General features: G+C 36.5%; 2 protein-coding genes across 12 annotated transcripts in view; both read left to right on the top strand.

Moving 5' to 3' along the window:
• Nucleotides 1–768: 768 nt before the first annotated feature.
• Nucleotides 769–23,603, top strand: part of LOC104453257 (protein NTM1-like 9) — a 25,808-nt gene continuing 2,973 nt past the window's right edge. The window contains exons 1-11 of one of the 5 annotated variants that reach the window (XM_039317070.1): nucleotides 773–1,046; nucleotides 1,319–1,590; nucleotides 1,813–1,962; nucleotides 2,043–2,135; nucleotides 2,216–2,305; nucleotides 2,388–2,636; nucleotides 2,983–3,288; nucleotides 3,873–4,256; nucleotides 4,491–4,727; nucleotides 5,054–5,352; nucleotides 5,441–5,812. In XM_039317070.1, the coding sequence (XP_039173004.1) occupies nucleotides 866–1,046; nucleotides 1,319–1,590; nucleotides 1,813–1,962; nucleotides 2,043–2,135; nucleotides 2,216–2,305; nucleotides 2,388–2,636; nucleotides 2,983–3,288; nucleotides 3,873–4,256; nucleotides 4,491–4,727; nucleotides 5,054–5,352; nucleotides 5,441–5,591 (2,412 nt within the window). In that variant the 5' untranslated portion in view covers nucleotides 773–865 and the 3' untranslated portion in view covers nucleotides 5,592–5,812. Of the gene's footprint in view, nucleotides 1,047–1,318; nucleotides 1,591–1,812; nucleotides 1,963–2,042; nucleotides 2,136–2,215; nucleotides 2,306–2,387; nucleotides 2,637–2,982; nucleotides 3,289–3,872; nucleotides 4,257–4,490; nucleotides 4,728–5,053; nucleotides 5,353–5,434; nucleotides 5,813–23,603 lie in introns of those variants that run through there. The other 4 variants (XM_039317067.1, XM_039317071.1, XM_039317068.1 and 1 more) reach the window with 4 other exon arrangements.
• The window catches only part of LOC108961078, a 23,567-nt gene continuing 21,508 nt past the window's right edge, over nucleotides 21,545–23,603 (top strand). For 5 of the 7 annotated variants that reach the window (XM_039317064.1, XM_039317062.1, XM_039317065.1 and 2 more), the window contains exons 1-2: nucleotides 21,545–21,834; nucleotides 22,106–22,377. In XM_039317064.1, coding sequence (XP_039172998.1) covers nucleotides 21,654–21,834; nucleotides 22,106–22,377 — 453 coding nt within the window. In that variant the 5' untranslated portion in view covers nucleotides 21,545–21,653. Of the gene's footprint in view, nucleotides 21,835–22,105; nucleotides 22,378–22,599; nucleotides 22,750–22,829; nucleotides 22,923–23,003; nucleotides 23,094–23,175; nucleotides 23,404–23,603 lie in introns of all 7 variants that reach the window. The other 2 variants (XM_039317061.1, XM_039317063.1) reach the window with 2 other exon arrangements.

The following is a 23,603-nucleotide window of genomic DNA, read 5'->3' as shown; positions in this document are numbered from 1 at the left end:
TTTACCTTGGATTACTTTTAGAATTAGAGCTACGTCTAGTAAATGATTTTGCTATAAATTAGCATCCCGCATCTCTCTATTATAACCTTCAGTTACTCAAATTATGAGGCCAATATTTCAAAATCACCTTAGAGATCAAGATCGATTTCTAAGCAAATCCTGTGGCCATTGTTGTTGGGTTGCGACTGGATTTGAGGCGTTGGACTTCACAGTGCCGCAGCATAAACAGGAAGGAAGAAGAAAGAGGGAAGCAGACAAAGAAAGAGGAAATGGGAAATTGACATCTCAAAAACCACCATCAGCCTAGCAAGTCATTTGGAAGCAAAATCCACAGGCAAAATGCCATTTCCGTACCAAAGGGTGAGAAAGGATTACCAACCCACTTTCGAACCCACACCTGAAAATATCGTTATTTTCCTTAAAAATGACATCTCAACGCACCAATTGTTCCCCTTTTGTAGACTTTTCAAGCTATTTCCTTTCTTATCTTTTCTTTTTTCTCCGGGACCACTCTTGACTTGGTCAAAATATTACAATTACGTCGATTATGCTTTTGTAAATAAAGAGAAAATAAATAACAAAGGCTTTCTATATGTAATGCAGAAACTTAGGCAAGAAAGTTTATGTGAACAATGTGATATTAAAGTGGAACGAGAATCTTTAAACAGACCTTAAGCGATAAGATGGAATCCATCGGCACCTCAAAAAATAAAAAATTAAAAATGACGCAAGTGAACTTCTCAAGGAAGCGAAAGACTTCAATAAAGACCCGCAAAGCACGGGGCCTTGAATCTCGTTTACTTTGCTTCCCCAAAGCTGAGGTGAGTTCGCCTGTGCACGAGTGAAGTAGCAGAACTAGAAGGAGATGAGAGCTGTGATCATCCCACGGAATCCGCCGGTCGGATACGGATTCCGTCCCACCGACGAGGAATTGGTCGATCATTACTTGAAGCTGAAAGTGCTCGGAATCACAGGCGACGTCTGCATCATTCCCGAGGTTGATATCTGCAAGTGGGATCCTTGGGAATTACCAAAAATATTTGAGGGTAAAGAACGAGACGCTGCTATTCATTTTTTCCTGTCCGTTTTTGGCCAGTTATGGCATCGTAATGGATACCTCGTACTTATAAATGAGGCATCATGTTGTCCTAGAGTTCTGTGACGATCGCGGTAAAATAGTCTATGAATCAGTGAATGTTTTGCGGAATTTGCTGATGGAATCGAAGTTTGACTGTGTACAGTTCACTTTGCATCTTTCGGCTGTAGGAAAAGAAAGGGATAAGTTCATCATTAATTAGATTTGAATTGAACTTGACAGAGCAATCAATCATTCCTCCTGATGACAAAGTTCACGAGTGGTGGTTCTTCTATCTGCAAACGCCACGAATTCAAAGATCGACTCCATTGGGATATTGGAAGAAGACTGGTGTTGACAGGACTATCAAGGCTGGAGACAGGAACAGAGCGATTGGTACTAAGAAAACACTGGTCTTTTATAAGCGTCACGGCTCTGAAGGCGTCAAGACCAACTGGGTCATCCACGAATATTATCTACTGACCAACAATCTCAATGAACTGTTTCCACACGCTGTATGCAATCTGTCCCTTGTTTATTTCTTCTGGTTTACTGCATTCATTTGAGTATTGTAATAATCTGCAGAACCATCCAATTCAAAAGTTTCTATTAGCCAAAAACAATGATTCTGTTCTTCCTCATTTTCCATTGTCGAAGTTTGTATTGGAGTAGGTTTCTGGAATTTAAGTAGGACAAGATCAGGTCTTATGGATTCCAATAACATGGTTGTTTGACAGCCGACCAAGAGCTACGTTGTCTGTCACTTAAAGCACAAAGGAAATGAAGAGTCTGATTTTTCAGCACTGCAATTAAATGGTGGAGGCATTAGCTTGATGGACTTGGATTCAGGCCTTCGTCAACCTGAACAAAATAACTCATTTCCAGAAGTGAGAACGAAAAGATGTTCTGTTCATGAGCATAATTTGTGAAGCATGTTCCATACTAATCTTCTTTGTTTTGAAAACAGCCGTGGAGTGAGGCAGTTGGAAACTATTCAATTAGCTTGGCCGACTTGGATTCAAATCTTCATCAACCTGAACACGAGAACTTATTTCCGGAAGTGAGAATGAAAAAATGTTCTGTTCATGGTATAATTTGTGAAGCATGTCCATAACTAGCCTTTTTTACTTTTGAAAACAGCCTTGGATTCAGGCAGTGGAAAACCCATCAATTAGCTTGGTTGACTTGCAGTCAGACCGTCAACCTGAACCTGAGAACTCATGTCCAGAAGTGAGAACAAAAAAAAATGTTTTGTTCATGGATATGATTTGTGAAGTATGTCCATAATTAACCTATTTACTTTTCAAAACAGTCATGGATTCTGGTAGACTCAGCAACGGAGCCCTCACTTCAGCAGGACAACCAAGTTCAAGTCATTACATCAATTCTCCCGCAGACTTCTTTCCAATCAGAAATTGACTCCCAAACCGACTTACATGTTAGAAATTTCGGAAGTCCATCTTTTGCGGACCTCCCATGGGATGATGGTGTAGTTGTTTATATTGATGAATCCAACCAGTTGCAAGTCGGCTACATTGACAGAGATCAAATTCAAACACAGGTCAAAATTCTACTCCTAAAGTTTCGGTTGGTTATATAGCTTGTTCACCTTTATTATATTTAGGGAAGAAATACGTACATAGAAAAGAGAGATTTTGGGGAAATTCCTCATGCCCTATTAGCCTTCAATTGGATATGTACCAGAATGGCAAAAAAACTGCCAAAGAAAAATATTGCCAGATTAAATAATATCACATCAGGTAAGTGAAGCGGAACATATCAACATATAATACAGCTTCCAGACACATTTTAAATGAAAATTTGGATGTTCGTCATGAGCTATACTGTTTAAGATTATGCCTCAGCCATTCATTTTCCTTCGATGTATTTCATCTCCTGCATTGCAGTATGGCCCAGAATGTAGCTCAGATGATGAACATGCTGTTCTGATGAAGAGTCAGCAAGCACAAATGATCAAATCACTCCATGGTGTAGTTTCACTAGATGAAAAGAAAGGGTTCATTGAACATAAGTTCAATGGGTTACATATCTCCTCCCAGAAGCATATGGAGCCTCCAAAAAAGCCTGAAATTGCAAGAACTTACAGCACTGATGAAGAATCGAGGGTCGAAAAGGTGGAGAAGCTGGAACTTGCTGCCAGAAATATCAAACCAGAATGTGTTACTCTGGATGAATTAGAAGCCAAAGCAAAGGTGAAACAAGCTTCTAAATTCACTCGTAATGTCTAATTATTAATTTCAATTTAGGATTTTTTGCATTGAGTTTGCTGGTAAAGTTATTGGCAAGGTTTTCATATTGTCAGTGAAATTCAAAAGAAAAGAGTAGGACAATTCCGAGTTTCAAGAGTCTCCAGTTGATTTAATTATTCGCTTCTGTATAAGCATATAAGATAGAATGTTTTACAAACATTGGGAGATAGGAGAAAGCAGAGAGCACCATGCTGCATCAAAATCACCCCAGAACAATCACAACAAAGGAATTGAACTAGCCATAGAGAAACCAAATTCAATGCCTAACTTGAGAGGAACAATCACTGACTGCACAAAGATTTCCATGGTTCCTCCACTGGTTAATTTTGCAAAACGTGCTTATTGGGATTTGCTTGTTAATGCCCTGAAATAACAAACAAGACCATGCAAAGAAGCGGAAAATCATAATGTAATATAGCTTCCAGACAATTTTAGAAATGAAACCACTAATGTTTGTCATAAGACCAGGATCATGCCTTAGTCGGCTCCTCTGGTTCAATTGATCTCAAGCAATATGTTGGTTGCAGTATGGCCAGACATCCAGCTCATGTAATGCTCATGCTATGGTGGAGAATTGGCAGACACCAACAATTGAAACTCTCCATGGCCAAACATCTAGCTCACAGAACAAAAATGCTATGGAGAAGACTGGGCAAACACTAGCAATTGAACTACCCCATGGATGTCGAGAAGTTCCTCCAGAGGAAAAGAAAAGCTTTGATGGGAATGAGTCCAACTGCTCAAATGTCTTTCCCCCAAAACGTATGGATCCTCTGGAAGAGCCTGCAACTGTAAGAATTTATAGCAAAGGTGAAAAGATGAGGTTTTTAGAGGTCAAAAAGCAAGAACTTGCAGCCAAAAATATCAAACCAAATTGTGCATTATTGGATGACTTGGCCACCAAAGCAAAGGTAAGAGAAGCATGTTGTTTGTTCCTTAATTTTCTGTTGCTTCCCTGTAACATAAACCAAAGTAGCATGATACATCAAAGAAGGTCATCACAGAGAAGTGAAAAGCTCAAAATGTAGCAGACTCCACACACTTCTAAAATGAAAGCTCCCATGGGTCAGGAGATTGAGCGTGCACTACACCTCAGTTATTTCTTCTGATACAGTTGATCTCATTCATGCAATGTCTTGTTGCAGTCGCATAATGAACATGTTGCGCTAGTGGATAATGTGCGAATTGGAACAGTTGAACCTCTCAATGGAGTTGCTCCTCTGCACAAAAAGAAAGGCTTCGACAAGAATAAGTTTGACAGCTTACATGTCCCCTCCACAAAACATACGGAGCTTCTTGAAAAGCTTAGAAAGGAAGATCTGGCAACCAGAAATAGTAAATCAGTATATATACCTTTGGATGAGCCAATAGCCATAGCAAAGGTAAAAGAAGCTTCTATACCCATCGTGTCTTAAGTACTAATTTTTTTGACTTTGTGCTTTTTTAAAATTACTTGGGTGGTTTGAGTTAATGGCACCTATCTTGTACTTTAGGACAAGATAGAAAAGACTAGCAGAATGCAATGACTAATTAACCGTGTTAGACAAATTGTTTTGTTTTTTCTTTTCTTGAAAGTTTAAGCTGCCATAAATGATTGACCACCAAGGGAACAAAGATTCACTATTCCTCCCCTTGTTATTCCTGCAAAAATGTGAATGGCTCACTTATTCCCTCTTTACAATTGATCTCGTGCAATGTGTTATTGCAGCATGACCAAGCATCTAGGTTCCATAAAGCATCTATTCTAGAGGAGAATTGGCTGACATCAACAAAAAAATCACTCGATGGTGTTCTGAAGGGAAAAAAGGGCTTTACCGAGAGTGAGTTGGACGGATGGGAGATTGTCTCTGCAAAACAGACAGAGCATCCAAAAAAGGCTGGGAATGCAGGAATTTCTTGCAAATACAAAGATCCAAGGTTAGAAAAACTCAAGATGCCGGAATTTTCAGCCAGAGAGATATCAAACCAAAAGGTTCACCTTTGGTTGAATCAGAAGCCAGATCAAAGGTAATACTCTCGAGTACTTTTTGGAGTATTGTATTGGTTGGATTGATACAATATACTAAGGTTTTAGAGTGATACAATATAGTCACAGAGGAGAAAGCAATGAGCACAGGGAGGAGACTGAACCAGCCAGAGAGATATCAATTTCAGCTACTCCATCGGCTGGATCAACAAGCAACCACGCAAAGATTAGTGCCAATTCTTCAGCCTTCAAAATCACCAAAAGATTCATGCCTTGGTGATACAAGCCTCTCGATTAATTTGTGTATATAGGATCACTTGTAGCTTATCTTCACTTGGATTGCCATGCCTTGTACTTATCTGTAATGGAATAAAGACTCTTGCTAAAAGCGTTCACCGGTTCCGGAAGTGAAAAACCAAACTGAGAAGCTTCTTCTGAAAGTGTTCTCAATCTGCAAACCTCCGTCATTGCATTAAATTTTCTTTTCTTTTCTTTTCCAAATCGAAACGTGTTGAAGCATATTTTTCTTTCTTCAAACTTCATTTATGGATGAGGATAAATTCTGCATCTCAGCTATGCGCACCATGTGCAGATCAAATTGCACCTAACGCGATTGTCAACTCTCTAAACAGGCTGAAGCGCTGCCACTTCTCCCATGGCAGCACACCATCGTTCACCACCGTCTGTCTTCTCTGTAAACATTAAACACACAATGCCACCACCGCACCGTCACCATCGCCGGCTGCCACTCATCATTGAACCACCATACTCACATACCGTCATCACCATCTTCTCCTTCATCCACAACCAGCGTCCACCGTAAATGAAAGAAACAAGCTGCCGCCACCGTGGGATTTTCCATTTTTCGCACTACCCGGATTGTTTCGACTGCCATCATCGTCTGCTGCAGTCACCATCTGTCGCGCCACCACAATGACCATCGCTTGGAACCACCATCAAGAATCCATGGCCACCACCGACCGCGATGCCAAAGGCCATGAACCAACACCAAGAACCTTTTACCGCCTCAGACATTGCTGGAAAACAACCATCCAAGCAAACCCCGTGGCCATCGTCGTTGGGTTGCGACTGGATTTGAGGCGCTGGACTTCACCGAGCCGCAAAATAAACAGGAAGGAAGAAGAAAGAGGGAAGATGAGGAGGAACAAAGAAAGAGGAAAATGGGAAATCGTGAGCTGGACCAGGAAAAGTAAGGGGGTGCATGATAAAAAAAAAAAAAAAAATTGTTCCGGAAATAATTTTTCTATTCCAGAAACAATTCTAGAATAGAAACTGTTCAGTAAAATTATTTCACTTTTTTATTTCTGAAATAAATTTTTGTTCCGAAATAAGTTTGGAGTAGAAATTAAAAGTATAAATTTTATACTTTTCTATTTCTAGAACATAAATGAAAATTTGTCGCTGCCATTGCCGCCGGCTTGCCGCCACCTGGTGGTCCACCACCATCTGAAAAGAATAAATTTTGTATTGTTATCAAACGAATTTATGTTCTTAGAGTAGAAATTTTGTGTCGTTATCAAATGGTTATTTTTACTTTGAAACTCTTTTAGAAATAGAAATAAAAAAATCTATTTCTGTTCCAAAAATTATTTCTGGAACATAATAGTTTTCATGCGCGCTCAAAGTAAACTAGATCTTGTAATAGCGGGACATTTTCTTTGACCAAGTCAAAGAGGAGGTGCCTTTTCTATTTAAAAAAGAAAAGAAATAAAAAGGGGTTGAAAAGTTTTAAAAAAAATGGGAAAATGGCATAAAGCGAGAGTTCTCTCACTTAGTGTGGCCGCGAGTGGTTCGGGAAAAAGGAAGAGAGAAGAAAGGAAAGGGTCAAGAAGAGAAAGGGGTTTTTATATGTGCATGTCAATGAGACATCGTCAAGTTGATTTGATTATGTAATGCAACACTTAGTAAGTACTCATGCCCCTTGTTCATCTAGTTAAAGTAGTGTCGCATCTTAACACCTCTGGGAAAGAGTTTTAGATTTAGAGGTGTTATTAATTTTGGATTGACAGCCTTTCATTGACACAGGATTTACCAAGTTCATACCTTGCATATTTTCAAATTTTTATTCACTTTGAAGAAATTTGACTAAAGAGTGGCCACTAGAATTTTGGTGTGGACTAGACCCCTAGGAAAACATCTTATTATTTGTGCAACTAAAGATTCTAGACTTGAAAACTTGATTACATTAGTCCTAAGACTAACGCTCGAAGAATTTTAGGTTTTGTTCTAACCATTCTAAAACAACGACTATGACATCCAAGATATTGAAAAGGGCAACCATGTATAATCACAAAAAAAAAAAAACACACACACACACACACAAGCATCCTAAAATAATCCGGAAAAAGGATAATCCAAAATAAAGAATCCTATTGTAAAGCTCTAAAGGCTTGTCTAAATTTTGGGTTTTAATACTTTTAAAGGATTTTCATTTTTTTTTTTTCTAAAATTTCTGATTTTTTCCTTAGGGTTTTCTGAATTTTTAATGATTTTTCTAATTTTATGTTATTTTATGGATTTTCTGATTTTTAATGATTTTCTAAATTTTCTAAATTCTTTTAATAGTTTTCGGAATTTTATAAATTTTCATGAATTCTTTATTTTTTTTTTCAAATATTTCAACGTTTTTCCGAATTTTAAAATTTATTTAATTTATTTATTAATATCAGTATTTTTAATATTAATATAAAAGAAATTCGGACCGGGCTAGGAGACCCAACCCAACCAAACCAACCTGGACCCTATCGATGCAGGTTGGGCAAAAAATGCGCCAAGGCCCACTTTGATTTGATCCCCAACTGGCCCATGAAAATAAAAGTAGTCCACTCAAATTCCAGCCCATGAAACCAAATCAAACCCAACCCAATTAATCCAACTCACCCCACTTACCTTTTTCCTTTAGCCCCACATTCCCAAGACATTCTTTCATAGGCTACATTTGGTCGTCCGGATTTCTAATCGAGATAGGATTGGATAGGATATGATATAAAATTTTGAGATTCTTTTATATTATATTCATTGTTTGATGAATCGCAATATTAAAGTTGGATATATTCACATTATATCATGTACATTTTTTTAATATAAATGGCATATCATTATAAATATATATAAATGAAGAGAAAATGTCACAAATGGTCCATGGACTTCTACTTAATGTGTAATCTCGTCCCTGAGTTTTCGATTTACTCAATTTGGTTCATAAACTATCAATAAATATCCGATCTAATTCAAACTATTTGAAAATTGATCAATTTCGTCATTCCGTTAACATAATTGGGCATTTTGGTCTTTTTCTTCTTCTTATCTCTTCCCTTCGTTGACCGAGTCAGCAGAGGGAAGAGAGAAGAAGAAGAAAAAAAAAAAAAAAAAAAAGACCAAAATGTCCAATTCTGTTAACTTTAACTAACGAAATGACGAAATTTGTCAATTTTCAAATAGTCGAGACTAGATCAGACATTTATCGATAGTTCAAGGAGCAAATTGAGCAAATCGAAAGCTCAGAAACGAGATTGCACATGAAGTAGAAGTCTAGGGACCATTTGTGACATTTTTTCAAGAAAGAAATAAAGATAAGAGAGGCAAACAGGGTTAGGATGCGTTTGGTTCAATATTTTGAAAGCTTATTAGGAAAATACAAAACAGTTTAACTGAAAGCACTTTAGGCAAATACAAAAGTTGTTTGATAAACTATGCTTTGAGAAGTGTCTTTGAGAGAAATGTTATTTGGTAGAAAATACATTTGAAAAGCTCTATGGATGATTAATATTATATATATATTTTTAATTTTATTTGTTTAAAATTGAGAAAAAAAAATATGTATGCAACTTTTTAAATATAAATTTTAACAATAATACTAAAAAAATCAAACACATATATAATTTTTTTTTAAAAGACCAAACCCTTCATCGGAATTTTTTAATTTTTATTTTCTTAAAATTGAAAAAATGATGTATGCAACTTTTTAAATATAAATTTTCACAATAATGCTAAAAAAATCAAATACATATATAATTAAAAAAAAAAGATCAAATCCTTCATCGAAATTTTTTAACTTTTATTTGTTTAAAATTGAAAAATAATGTATGTAACTTTTTAAATATAAATTTGAGAATAATACTAAAAAGTCAAATACATACATATATATATATATATATATATATATATATATATATATAGGGTTAATACCTTAAAAAACTCCAAACTGGTACATGTGTGACAAATTTACCCCGAACTATTTTTTTGACCATGAAAAATCCCAAACTGGTACACCTGTGACAAATTTACCCCGACTAACTATAAAAACCCTAAACTGGTACATTTATGATAAATTTACCCCAAACAAATTTATTCGACCACAAAAACCCCAAACTGGTAAATTTGTGACTAATATACCCTCCGAAAAAATAGATTAATACCACAAAAAAATCACAAAAATTATAAACTGTGACAATTAGAGTGTAAAATCTCAAATTGATATACCGGTCAATTGTTACGTGTTATTTAACTTTATAATTTAACGAGAAAATTTAACTAAAACTAACATAGGATAAATTTGTCACAAGTGTACCAGTTTAGGGTAAATTTGTCAAAGGTATACAAGTTTAGGGTTTTTTGTGGTCAAAAAAATAGTTTGGGGTAAATTTGTCACATGTGTACCAATTTGGGGTTTTTCAAGGTATTAACCCATATATATATATATATATAATTTTTAAAAAATAGCAAACTCTTCGTCAAAGTTTTTTAATTTTTATTTGTTTAGAATTGAAAAAAATAATGTATGCAACTTTTTAAATATAAATTTTGACAATAATACTAAAAAAATCAAATACATATGCTAAAAAAATCAAATATATAAATAATTTTTTTAGAAGACCTAATATATTTAATTGTTTTAGAATTTATATATGTGTGTGTGTGTGTGATTTTTTTAGCATTATTTGGTATTTTTAAAAATAATAACGATGGTAGAATAAAAAATTTGAAGAATGAGTGAAGATAGTTTTGAAAGAAAAAAATAAGTTTTAGCATTTGACAAAATACTGAAAGCTCAAAACTAGTTCCTATTAGCATTGGGCTTTTAGCTTTTCCAATACTATTTTCACTTAAAAGTTATTTCAAAATGATTCTAAACGGTCCAAAGATTTTCTTAAAAAAAAGGGCTTTAGAGGCTGAAAGTTCTTTTTGGGAATATTGATCAAATGCACCCTTAGAGGGCTGAAAGTCGCTAAGTGGGCCAGACATAACGGCCCACATGACTTCATCATTTTTTTTTTTTATCATTTATTAATTTTTTATTATAAATTTTTATATTTTTGCAAAATAAATGGATATTTAAAACGTTGACAAAAATTCAGATGTCAACAAATAGTTTTTGAGTTTAGGGCTTGAAATCGGAATTTTGGGAAACTTGAGCTGTATAATCCAATTTTTGAGTAGTGGGTTTGATGGTCATTTGAAGCAACGGTTTTGTCGAAACGAAATTTTAGAATTTTGTGAGCAAGTTTTACGTTACATTTAGATTTGAATAATTGCTTCAAGTAAGCGATTTGTTGATGCGTGAGACTTATTTTATTGGCATTTAGGCTTAGTTTAGCCGTGCCATAATTGATATAGAGTTTCACTTAGTTTTGATGTTATTTCTTGCTTATATGATACGATTGAGAGTTCATTAATTTAATTGTGCCTTGTTATTTGGTTAAGGGCACATCCAAATGAGTAATGCTATCTCTTTTATGGATTTGTAAACTCATGTCTTGAAAGAGATAAAGATTTAAGTATCTTACGAGTAATCAAGCATGTTTATTGTTTAAAAGTCTAGATTAGACAATTACTACCTTTTAATATTTGAGAATGATTCGAGTGGTTTTATGAAAGGTATTGTGAAATAATATATATGTATAGCTTTGCGAATTGTTTTATGGAATGAGTTATAAGATAATTTAAGAAGCATTTTATGAAAAACATTACAAAAGGTTGTACATATCAATTTATGAATTCAGTTTATGAAATAATATGTAAATGCTTTACAAAAAAACTATTAATTTTGGATGAATTGAATTACAAAGGTTATATGATTGGTTTGTGAAATGTAATGTGGATTATGAGATTAATTTATGGATTGTATTTCTAGATATTGGAGGATGTAGGTTTGGTGTTCAATATCGATGTTGGTCCATTGATAGGCTTATGGGTATGCATACCAGGTTTAAGATATCTTTTTGGGTCAAGCCACTGAATTTGTAGGTGGAGACCTTACCAAGGAAAGAATCTTGATTGCCTTGTCAGTAGGCGTTGTGTCATCACTGTCGTGATCATGGTTTGCTATTAAGTAAAAGATTATTTAATGGATAGACCATTGGCGTATATCTTGATATAAGATGGATTATGAATAGACCATTTATATGGTTTTTGATTAGAGATTAATCAATAAATTTGATCATCGATGTTTGAATTGTGAGGATAATTTAAATGAGCATTTTCAAAATTGAATAAAATTTGTTGAAATGAAATAACACAAATATGATTATATATGTATATTAAATAGTTGGATTAAAAGTTTCTCATTTTGTCATACCCCTTGTTGGTTTTGGGGTGTGACAAATCTCAAAACCCACCATCAGTCTAGTGAGAGTCATTTGGAAGGAAAATCCATAAGCAAAGAGCCATTTTCCATGAAAAAGGGTGGGAAACGATTTCCAACTCAATTTCATGCGAACACTATAAATATTGTTATTTTTATAAAAAATGAGTTCTCTGAAAATGTTTTTCAAAAGCACTAATTTTTAACAAACCAAGCCGAAGCTAAGTAAATAACAATGAGCAAAAGTGAAATTTTTGTCAGGTCAAGACATGTTGAAGGAAGAGAATTGGCAAATATGATGCATGCGACATGAAATTCTTGTCGACACATGTTACCTACCAAATTAGATGAATGTCAACAATTGAAGTGTGGCCGATGTAGGGGCCCGTGGTCTATGATCGGCACACGCCCATCAAGCGTACTACTACTCATGGTCAGCTACGTATGGCTATAGCTAGTCAATATTGGGATGAGGAGCAAGCATTCGATATCTCATCTTGTGGTGGATATATCCGAGATGGGGGCTATAGTCGGAGCCCTAATTCAAGGGAGGTATGAGCCAACTATCAACGTGAAATGCTTTATTCCTCTTCAGACATACCTAATATCAAAGATCTACACTTATAAGACTAATACATCGAAATCACCTTAGAGATCAAGATCGACTTCTAAGCTAATCCCATGGCCACCGTTGTTGGGTTGCGACTGGATTTGAGGCGTTGGACTTCACAGTGCCGCAACATAAACAGGAAGGAAGAAGAAAAGAGGGAAGCAGAGGAGGAAGAAAGAAAGAGGAAACGGGAATTGTGAGCTAGACCAGGAAAAGTAAGTAAACTAGATCTCAAAAACCACCATCAGCCTAGCAAGTCATTTCGAAGTAAAATCCATAGGCAAAAAGCCATTTCCGTACCGAAGGGTGAGAAAGGATTTCCAACCCATTTGAGCCAACACCTGAAAATATCACTATTTTTCTTGAAAATGGCATCTCAATGCACTAATTTTTCCCCTTTTGTAGACTTTTTTTTTTTGTCAGTCATACTATAATCCTACTATAACACTCATTCTCAAATTTTATATATATATTTTTTAAAGATGGCTTGTTAACGTGTCGGTGCTACTTAGCATGTCATCGCTCAATAATTCATCCAACCATCCTGCGGTAGTCACGATTCTCTTTGTTTCCCTTTCTTGGCTCTTGCCCCCTCTATCTCTTGATTTTTCGTTGCGACGTGACTGCTAGAACAAAGGCGATCTACTGTGGTGGTAGTGGCAATCATTAATAGATACCATCAGAGAGCAGCAGTGATCATTTCATACTTCCAATATTATTCTCTTTTTCTACAAAAATTTGTAAAAACAACCCTTAATTATTTTAAAAACTTAACTTATTAGATAAAGCTGCACCTCGCCATTTAAATGCTCTATTGCTTTTTTGAGTAATTTATTCAAAACTCTTATCCATTCTTTTACATAATCCCACTCTAGATTGGCCAAACACGCCATGAGATTGGGTTTCACTATATATCCATCGCTGTTATGTTCGGTTAATTAACCGAACAAAGACATTCGTTAGCTTCCTTCCACATGCAGAGGATTTCATATCTTACTAAAATTCCAATCCACTCCGAGCCCGGGCGGGTCCCACGCACCGGCCGAGCAACCAAGCCTTTGGATCCGAGCATATTCGGGTAGCGATTCCAAGTGCGTTCCAAGTCAGGATTTTCTTTTTTCCCCTCTCTTTTGGGAGAGCCAAAACAACAGCACGTGAAAAGCACAAATATACAAAATGTGAATGAGGAGGAGGAAACGGAACCACCACCACCCATTCTCCCCCTTTTGGCCTTTTGTCCTGTTGCTGGGGTCCCACGTAACGTTTAGAGATGGCGGAACCGGAACCGGAACCGGAACCGGAACCAGAACCAGAACCTGAACCAATCGACACGCCCCATTCGGATTGGATAATCCAGCCGTCACCAACCCCTACCTAAATTTGTGATTGCGTGGGACGAAATTGTTGACACTCGAAATTTTTGTCGACGTTTTAAACATTCATTTCTGCAAAAAAAAAAAAAAAAAAATTGTTTGAAATGAAAAGATAAAAAATTAATTAGAAATAAGGAAAAACGAAAAAAAAAGAGAGAAAAAGAATAAAGAGCCAAAAAGATTAAAAAATGGATGAATGAAAACATAAAAAATGAAAATGAAAATGAAAAGAAAACAAAGAAAAAGAAAAAAAGAAAGAGAAAAAAAAAAAGAAAACAAAACAAAACAAAAAGAAAAAAATGAAATGAAAAGAAAAAAAAAAATAGAAATAAAAGGAAAACGGAAAAAATAAAAAGGAGAGAAAAAGAAAAAATAAAAGAAAGAAGAAAAAAAGAATATAAAAAGGGGATCTCTTTTTCGCTAAAGGACTCTCTCCCTCCCGCGCTCGCTCTCTTTTTTTTCTGGGAGTTCCCGCTCTCTCTCTCTCTCTCTACTCTCGGGGGCTCCCTCGCGGATTCTCTGAGGGCAACCGAACGGAACAACGGCCAACTCCTCTGGCCAGACCGGCGATTCCTTTTTGGCTCGATCTTCTCTCTTTGAAGCTGGGGGTGGACAGTGAGGGTTTTCCTCCATTGGGCGCGTGATCGGAGGGGTAGAGGCTCGCAGGATTTGATTCTTTCTTGCTGGATCAACGGCTGGCTTTCTCGGAATCGGTCTCCCTCTTGATCGATTCTCTCACGCTCAATCCAGAAGAATCTCTCTTGGTCTTCGATCAATCGCTCTCAAGATTTGGAGATTGGAAGCTCTGTTTTCGCTCGCACTCTCTTTGGTTTTTCGCTGGATCTCTCGGCACTGTGGATTTAGATCCAAAGCAAACCGTCGAGGATTGGTGACATCGGCAATGACGCCCGTGATTTTGTTCGCCTGATCTGATTCGATCCGAAGTCAACCGGGGAGGATCGGAGATAGCTGCGACGACGACGACGGTTAACTGATTTTCTCTCTAGATCGGGTTCACGGGATCGGTGAGCTCTTCTTCTATCCCTCTCGATCCGTTAGGGTTTCAATTTCCGTTCTCTCTCTCAATCCGTTCGGGTCTTGGATTCTGACCTTCCCCTCTCTCGTTCGTTTTCTCTGGTAATCGCTCTCTCGGTTGGATCTAACGCCCTCGTTGTGAATCGCGCCCTTCCGGAGCTCGAGATACAGTGGTTCGGGTTCACGCCAAGTTGGAAGCCTCGGCTCAACTCTCTGTCTCTGGCTCGATCAGTATCCGTATCACTAATAAACCAGGTAAACTCATTCCCCTCTCTCCTGCTCTGTTGCAAAAAGATTTGTAGAAGAATCACGTTCACGTAGTTCAGGTGTGATTCACTTAAGATCTGAGCTGTAACTAGATGACTTGTGATGGCTCTGTGATTTTAATATTGATTTTAGAATGTTAGATGAGAACATAGCTTCAGTCCCGTTCCATAGCTTCAGTTAATCGTTTTGTTGTACGTGAAGTGTTTGATGAAATACCTCAAAAGCATGAGCGAGAAATAGGTTATGATAATGTCATATCTGAAAACGTGTTGATATGAAACATTTCTTAGAAGTTGATTTACCGAGTATATAGATCTGATGCCACTCATTGTGCCATTGTTACTGAACCTGTGTTGTTTATTGTGTTCTGTGTTCTGATCTGACCTTCTGTGCAAAATGACATTAGATGAGTGGGTTGCTGTGGTTGTCTGTGTTCGAAGTCTTCATATAGGTTGAAGATGGTTCGATTATCTTTCCAATGATCTATAAAATTCCCTAATCGGACTTCATTTAATATGGTTTTTGCCTGTCCAAAGTTAGGTCCAGAATCTGCCAAATATTTGTTTCTCTGTTTCGGATGACCTTCTGTGCAAAATGAATTGATATGAGCTGGTTGTTGTGGTTTTCTGTGCTCGATGTCTTCATGAAAGTCAAAGATGGTTTGATTATCTTTCTAACGAGCTATAATACGTCCTGATCCGATATCATTAGCCACATGAAATCTTTTTTAAAAGTCTACTCCAGAATCTGAAAAGTTGTTCTGGTCTGTGTGGTTATTTCTGTTACTGATCTGACCTCTTTGCTAAATGTCTTCGTTTGAGCTAGAAAATGATTTCAATTGTGTTCATGACCTTCTAAGGATTCATAGGAGACTTCTCAAGCTTTCTAATGACATATTATATGTGCGATTTGGTCATCATTTGCCCTGTCTGATGCTTCTTGCAAAGAGCACTAATCTGCTGATGTGTTCTGCTTGTTATGATCTGATCTGACCATTTATACAAATGGCTTTGCTTGAGCTAGAAAAAGACCTAAATTGCAATTGTCACCTAATAGGAATTCGTAAAGGACACCTTAAGCTTTCTAACGATGCCTAGTTTGTCTAATTTGCCCATCATTTGCCCTGCCTTTCCTTTTTTCAAATTGAGCTTTGAAATTTGGAATTTGTCTTGAACTGCAATGCTGTCCTTTCTGTGGCTAGTTGTCGTTAGTCTTAAGATGAAATAGTAGATTTGTCCAAATTGCTTTCAATATGTTGTAGAATGACGGTGTGACATGCTACTATGATCTATTCTTGAATGACTTGTTCATGTTCTTAATATTTTTAGAAATTCATGCGTTAGGAATCTTGAGGTGCTTCCTTCATGGAATGACATCCTTTATCAATTGTCTACAAAGCGGTTTTAGGTATCATGTGGGTTACACATTGATTGCTCCGTTTGCCTTAAATACATATGTTAAGTGAATTCAATGGTGCATGTTTTGGAATAAATGATCTTTAGTTGGTTCATTCATTGTTTTGGGTTAATTGAGGACCAAGGTCATATGGCTTGAATGTTTGTCATGTTATATGCTTTGTGTGTGATCGTTAGATAGATAATTTAGGTGTAATACATAATGATGCTAAATCTTGGGATTTCACTTAGAATTTGGTGTAAAGACTTCATGACTTTAGTCACCATTTTTGAACTCTAATAATGTCCAGTTCTTTGATGTTTTGATGTTTTGATATGTTTGTTTGTTTCCTTCCACTGCATATACCTAGTTATAGGTTTATTAGATTAGGTTTAGCTTAAGATCCCGAAAATGGAGAAAGCACGAAGAGGGTGAAGGTCGATGTCCATTCCGACCATTTTCATGTAATACCCATTTTTCCGACATATGTCTCGGGTTTTATGCATTGTATAAAGCCCGACGAGTTGCGGGTTTCCTTTCTTTCTCGATTGTTTTCTCTTTTATATTCTTTAGAATTGCATGATTAGGTTTACTAATTTCTCTTGATTGTTTACTTCATGTCTTGTGCTTTCAATTTCATTGATTGTTTTCTTTTCATTTTTTAGAAATAGAATTGAATGAAAATGATCAACCATGCATGATCACTTAGCCTAGGAATTGATGATCCCGAAAATGTAAAGAGAAACGCATTGACATATTAGGAAAAATACAACATACTGATTAGGTACCGAAAGGGCGCTAATAGCAATATTAGCGTAACCCAAGTCCCCGAACCTAGATATCTCGGTTGCGTAGGAATCGAGGAACACTCCCGACCCTCGATTGGGTTTCTAGCCGACCCCCAAAGTTAAGGCTAGTGGCGACTCCGTCTATTTTTAGGTTGTCATAAATAAGTAGATCGTATAAATAAATCCGTTGTCACGCGGGGTATGAGTTTCGATGAAATTCACTATGGTTTAGCATACTTGATGTGGGAGTAGCCCAAAGGATGAAGTGATGCCATCCTAATGGGTGAAGCGTACTATCGAGAGGGCTACCATGGTAAAAGTACCCTTAAATTCGATATCCACATTCGACTCCTTTTTTTAGGTGTGTCGCTTATGTGGGTATGGATCGCGACAAACCTACTGTCACGCGGGGTACGAGCTTGGGAGAGCTTGCGATCTCGAGATCAAGTACCCCTAAACCTGACCTTATGATGAGGGATTCGAGGGCGGCGAGGTCGGGTCGCGACAGAAATGAGGCCAGAGTTTAATAAGAAAAGCGCATGGATTAGAGAAAAAAATGTTGTTTCGCTCTTGAGGCAGCAGCCTTTTTGGACCCGGAACCCTTCGTTCCTCTCCGGGGAGGGCAAAAGTGGAATTATCACCTTGTGCTCGTCACTTGTTAATTGATAAATAATTATGTGATAGTTTTTCAATATACAATGAGAATAATAATTTATTTTGTCCCATAAAAAAACAAATCACAAATAATTATAAAATTGTTATAGTACTCCTTTTTTCAAAAATTTGTGACTCATCTTAAGGACTGTTATGCTAACAAAGTCCTCACTAATAGAAAGGTTTTTCTGCTTTTGTGGATTAAGTGTTGTTGTAGCTAGTTGCATCACATATATGATTAGGATGTTATTCATTTATATGAATTTAATAACTACTTGGAGATGAGAAGTTCGTGATGAGAGGAAGATATTGAATTAAAAGAAACTGATGAAAAGCTGCATATAGCTAGTTATGTTGTGAAACAAATAAATACTAGTTTTTATTGTACTGTTGAACCCCACTAAAACAAACAAAATACATTATCTTTCAATTAATGCATCATAGTTTTAGATGTAGTCTTTAGATATTTCATTGTCAATTAAATTACGGCATATATATTTACTGTAGTTTTCATATACTTCTTCATCGGTTAAATTCCAATATGTATCTTTGTTGTAGTTTATGGGTGTTTTGTCATCGATTTACTTTTGATATTTTGTCTCTATCTATATACTTCACTATTGATTAAATTCCGTTGAAATATGTTAATTACTTTCCTCCTAAACCTGTAATATTTTTTGTTTGGAATTGTCATAGATGTTATCTCCTCTATATATAGCAAAAAAGACTTTCGGTAAAAGTTATTTCACTGTCGCAACAAATTAGTGAAACATTATCGCATCAAATGTATATGTAATGACCTTAAACCAGCTAGTCCTTGGTGGACACTGAATATACAATACATGTCATCTAGGAAACATCAACACTCTCCAAAAGCTTTCGTATCGTCTTGAATACCCTGACATGTGTTCAATACTCTTTGACACTCTCAGACACTCTCTAATACTCTGTCAATACATATCAGAAAATCCGACATCTAGTTAACTTTCCCAATACTCTCTAACACTTGAGTTGGAATTCCAACATGTGAGTTTCTAATAAGTGATTCTGACACATGAAGTCAATTTCAAAAAATTTCAAATATATATATATATATATATATATATATATATATATATATGTATATATGTGTGTGTGTGTGTGAACAATAAAAAAAATAACAAAAATAATTAATGGGGAAAGCATGAAAACCTAGTAATTTTTTTTTTCTCTTTTGACTTTTACTTCATGTGATACACAATTCACTCTTCAATTTTTTTCTCTTCTCTTTCAACATGTTTGACACGCAAGTCTAGAATGTGAATTAATTTTTTTCCTTTCAAATTTTATGAATTATTAGAATGGAATTGAATTTGTCAAACTAAAACAATAAATGATATTAATAAATGATGTATTAATTTTTTAGTTTAAATTCATTCTAGGCTTATTTATTTATTTATTAGTGAATTTGATTGAAATAATCATTAAAATGATAATTTATTATGTATATTTAAAAATATATATTTAATATACAATGTATCCTAACGTATTGGAATTTTATATTTTTTTATAAATGATTTGTCAGCGTGTCGTGTTATGTATCACATATTAGTATCGGTGCTATTTAGCATGTCATTGCTCAATAACTCATCCAACCATCGCGGTAGTAACGATTCTCTTTGTTTCCCGTTCTTGGCTCTTGCTCCCTCTGTCTCTGTAGATTTTTTGTTGTGACGTGATTGCCAGAACAAAGGTGATCTACTATGGTGGTAGTGGCAATCATTAATAGAGACCATCAGGGCAGTGGCCATCGTTCCATACTTCCAATATTATTCTCTTTTCTCTACAAAAAATTGTCAAACAACCTTTAATCATTTTAAAAACTTAACTTATTAGATAAAGCCGCACCTCGCCATTTAAATCCTCTATCACTTTTTCGAGTAATTTATTCAAAACTCTTATCCATTCTTTTACATAATCCCACTCTAGATTCACCAAACATGCCATGAGATTGGATTTCACTATATATCCATCGTTGTTATGTTTGGTGATTAACCGAACAAAGACATTCGTTAGCTTCCTTCCACATGCGGAGGATTTCATATCTTACTAAAATTCCAATCCACTCCGAGCCCGGGTAGGTCCCACGCGCCGGCCGAGCAACCGGGCCTTCGGATCCGGGCATTTGGGTGGCGATTCCCAGTGCGTTCCTGGTCAGGATTTTTTTTTTTTTTTTTTTGCTCTTTTAGGAGAGCCAAAACGACAGTATGTGAAAAAGCACAAAGATACAAAATGCGAATGAGGAGGAAATGAACCACCACCACCCATTCTTCCACCCTTTGGCCTTTTGTCCCGTTGCTGGGGTCCCATGTAATGTTTGGAGATGACGGAATCGGAATCGGAACCGGAACCCGAACCAGTTGACACGCTGGTCGGATTGGATAATCCATCCCTCACCAACCCCTACCTAAATTTGTGATTGCGAGGGGACGAAACGAGGCCAGAGTTTAATAAGAAAAGCACATCGATTAGAGAAAAAAATCTTATTTCGCTCCCAAGACAGCAGCATTTATGGACCTGGAACCCCACGTTCCTCTCCGGGGAGGGCAAAAGTGGAACTATCGCCTTGTACTTATACTTTTAATTGATAAATGATTACATGACAGATTTTCAATATACTATAACAATAATAATTTATTCTGCATCCAAAAATCAAATCACAAATAATCATCAAATTATAGTATGACTCATTTTTTCAAAAATTTGTGACTCACCTTAAAAGACTGTTATTCTGTTATGTTAATGAAGCCCTTACTAATAGAAAGGCTTTTTCTTCTCTATAGGGAAGTCCATCTCTTCAGTCTCGTTCAAGGGTATTAGGATTCCACGTGTAATTACCAAAAAGTACAAAGTAAAAACGAGCAAGAAAATTTGAGACATAATATTTTATCTTAGATTACTTTTAAAGCTAGAGTTACATCCAATAAATGATTTCACTATAAATTAGTATACCATAGCTCTCTAATACAACTTTCAATTACTCAAATTATAAGACCAATATTTCGAAATCATCCTAGAGATCAAGATCGATTTCTAAGCAAATCGCGTTTGCGACTGGATTTGAGGCGTTGGACTTTACTATGCCGCAACATAAACAGGAAGGATTTCCAACCCACTTTGAGCCAACACCTGAAAATATCGTTATTTTTCTTAAAAATGACATCTCAACGCACCGATTTTTCCCCTTTTGTACACTTTTCAAGCTATTTCCTTTCTTTTCTTTTCTTTTCTTTTTTCTCCGGGACCACTCTTGACTTGGTCAAAATATTACTATTACATTGATTATGCTTTTGTAAATAAAGAGAAAATAAATAACAAAGGCTTTCTACGTATTGCAGAAAGTTAGGCAAGAAAGTTTATGTGAACAGTGTGAAATTAAAGTGGTACGAGAATCTTTAAACAGTCCTTAAGCGATAAGATGGAATATATCGGCACCTCCAAAAATAAAAAAAATAAAAATGACGCAAGTGAACTTCTCAAAGAAGCGAAAGACTTTAATGAAGACCCGCAAAGCACGGGGCCCTGAAGCTGAGGTGAGTTCGCCTGTGCGCGGGTGAAGTAACAGAACTAGAAGGAGATGGAACCTGTGATCATCCCACGGAATCCGCCGGTCGGATACGGATTCCGTCCCACCGACGAGGAATTGGTCGATTATTACTTGAAGCTGAAAGTGCAAGGATTCACAGGCGTTAATTGTATCATTCCCGAGGTCGATATCTGCAAGTGGGAGCCTTGGGAATTACCAAATATATTTGAGGGTAAAGAACGAGACGCTGCTATTCATTTTTCCTGTCCGTTTTTGGCCAGTTATGGCATCGTCATGGATATTTAGTACTTATAAATGAGGCATCATGTTGTCCTAGAGTTCTGTGACGATCGCAGTAAAATAGTCTATGAATCAGTGAATGTTTTGCGGAATTTGCTGATGGAATCGAAGTTTGACTGTGTACAGTTCACTATGCATCTTTTGGCCGTAGGAAAAGAAAGGGATAAGTTCATCATTAATTAGATTTGAATTGAACTTGACAGAGCAATCAATCATTCCTCCTGATGACAAAGTTCAAGAGTGGTGGTTCTTCTATCTGCAAACGCCACGAATTCAAAGATCGACTCCATTGGGATTTTGGAAGAAGACTGGTGTTGATAGGACTATCAAGGCTGGAGACAGGAACAGAGCGATTGGTACTAAGAAAACACTGGTCTTTTATAAGGGTCACGGCAAAAGGGGCATCGGGACCAAATGGGTCATCCACGAGTATCATCTACTGACCAACAATCTCAATGAACTGTTTCCACATGCTGTATGCAATCTGTCCCTCGTTTATTTCTTCTGGTTTACTACATTCATTTGAGTATTGTAATAATCTGCAGAACCATCCAATTCAAAAGTTTCAATTAGCCAAAAGCAATCATTCTGTTCTTCCTCATTTTCCATTGTCGAAGTTTGTATTGGAGTAGGTTTCTGGAATTTAAGTAGGACAAGATCAGGTCTTATGGATTCCAATAACATGGTTGTTTGACAGCCTACCAAGAGCTACGTTGTCTGTCACTTAAAGCACAAAGGAAATGAAGAGTCTGATTTTTCAGCACTGCAATTAAATGGTGGAGGCATTAGCTTGATGGACTTGGATTCAGGCCTTCATCAACCTGAACACAATAACTCATTTCCGGAAGTGAGAATGAAAATATGTTCTGTTCATGGGCATAGTTTGTGAAGCATGTTCCATACTAATCTTCCTTGTTTTGAAAACAGACGTGGAGTGAGGCAGTTGGAAACTCATCAATTAGCTTGGATGACTTGGATTCAAACCTTCATCAACCTGAACATGAGAACTTATTTCCGGAAGTGAGAATGAAAAAAATGTTCTGTTCATGGTATAATTTGTGAAGCATGTCCATAACTAGCCTTTTTTACTTTTGAAAACAGCCTTTGATTCAGGCAGTGGAAAACTCATCAATTAGCTTGGTTGACTTGCAGTCAGACCGTCAACCTGAACCTGAGAACTCATGTCCAGAAGTGAGAACAAAAAAAAATGTTTTGTTCATGGATATGATTTGTGAAGTATGTCCATAATTAACCTATTTACTTTTCAAAACAGTCATGGATTCTGGTAGACTCAGCAACGGAGCCCTCACTTCAGCAGGACAACCAAGTTCAAGTCATTACATCAATTCTCCCGCAGACTTCTTTCCAATCAGAAATTGACTCCCAAACCGACTTACATGTTAGAAATTTCGGAAGTCCATCTTTTGCGAACCTCCCATGGGATGATGAATCCAACCAGTTGCAAGTCGGCTACATTGACAGAGATCAAATTCAAACACAGGTCAAAATTCTACTCCTAAAGTTTCGGTTGGTTATATAGCTTGTTCACCTTTATTATATTTAGGGAAGAAATACGTACATAGAAAAGAGAGATTTTGGGGAAATTCCTCATGCCCTATTAGCCTTCAATTGGATATGTACCAGAATGACAAAAAAACTGCCAAAGAAAAATATTGCCAGATTAAATAATATCACATCAGG

The sequence above is a fragment of the Eucalyptus grandis genome, chromosome 7, assembly GCF_016545825.1.
Source record: "Eucalyptus grandis isolate ANBG69807.140 chromosome 7, ASM1654582v1, whole genome shotgun sequence".
In the NCBI taxonomy this organism is placed as follows: Eukaryota; Viridiplantae; Streptophyta; class Magnoliopsida; order Myrtales; family Myrtaceae; genus Eucalyptus; species Eucalyptus grandis.
This window is presented reverse-complemented; position numbering and strand designations above follow the sequence as displayed.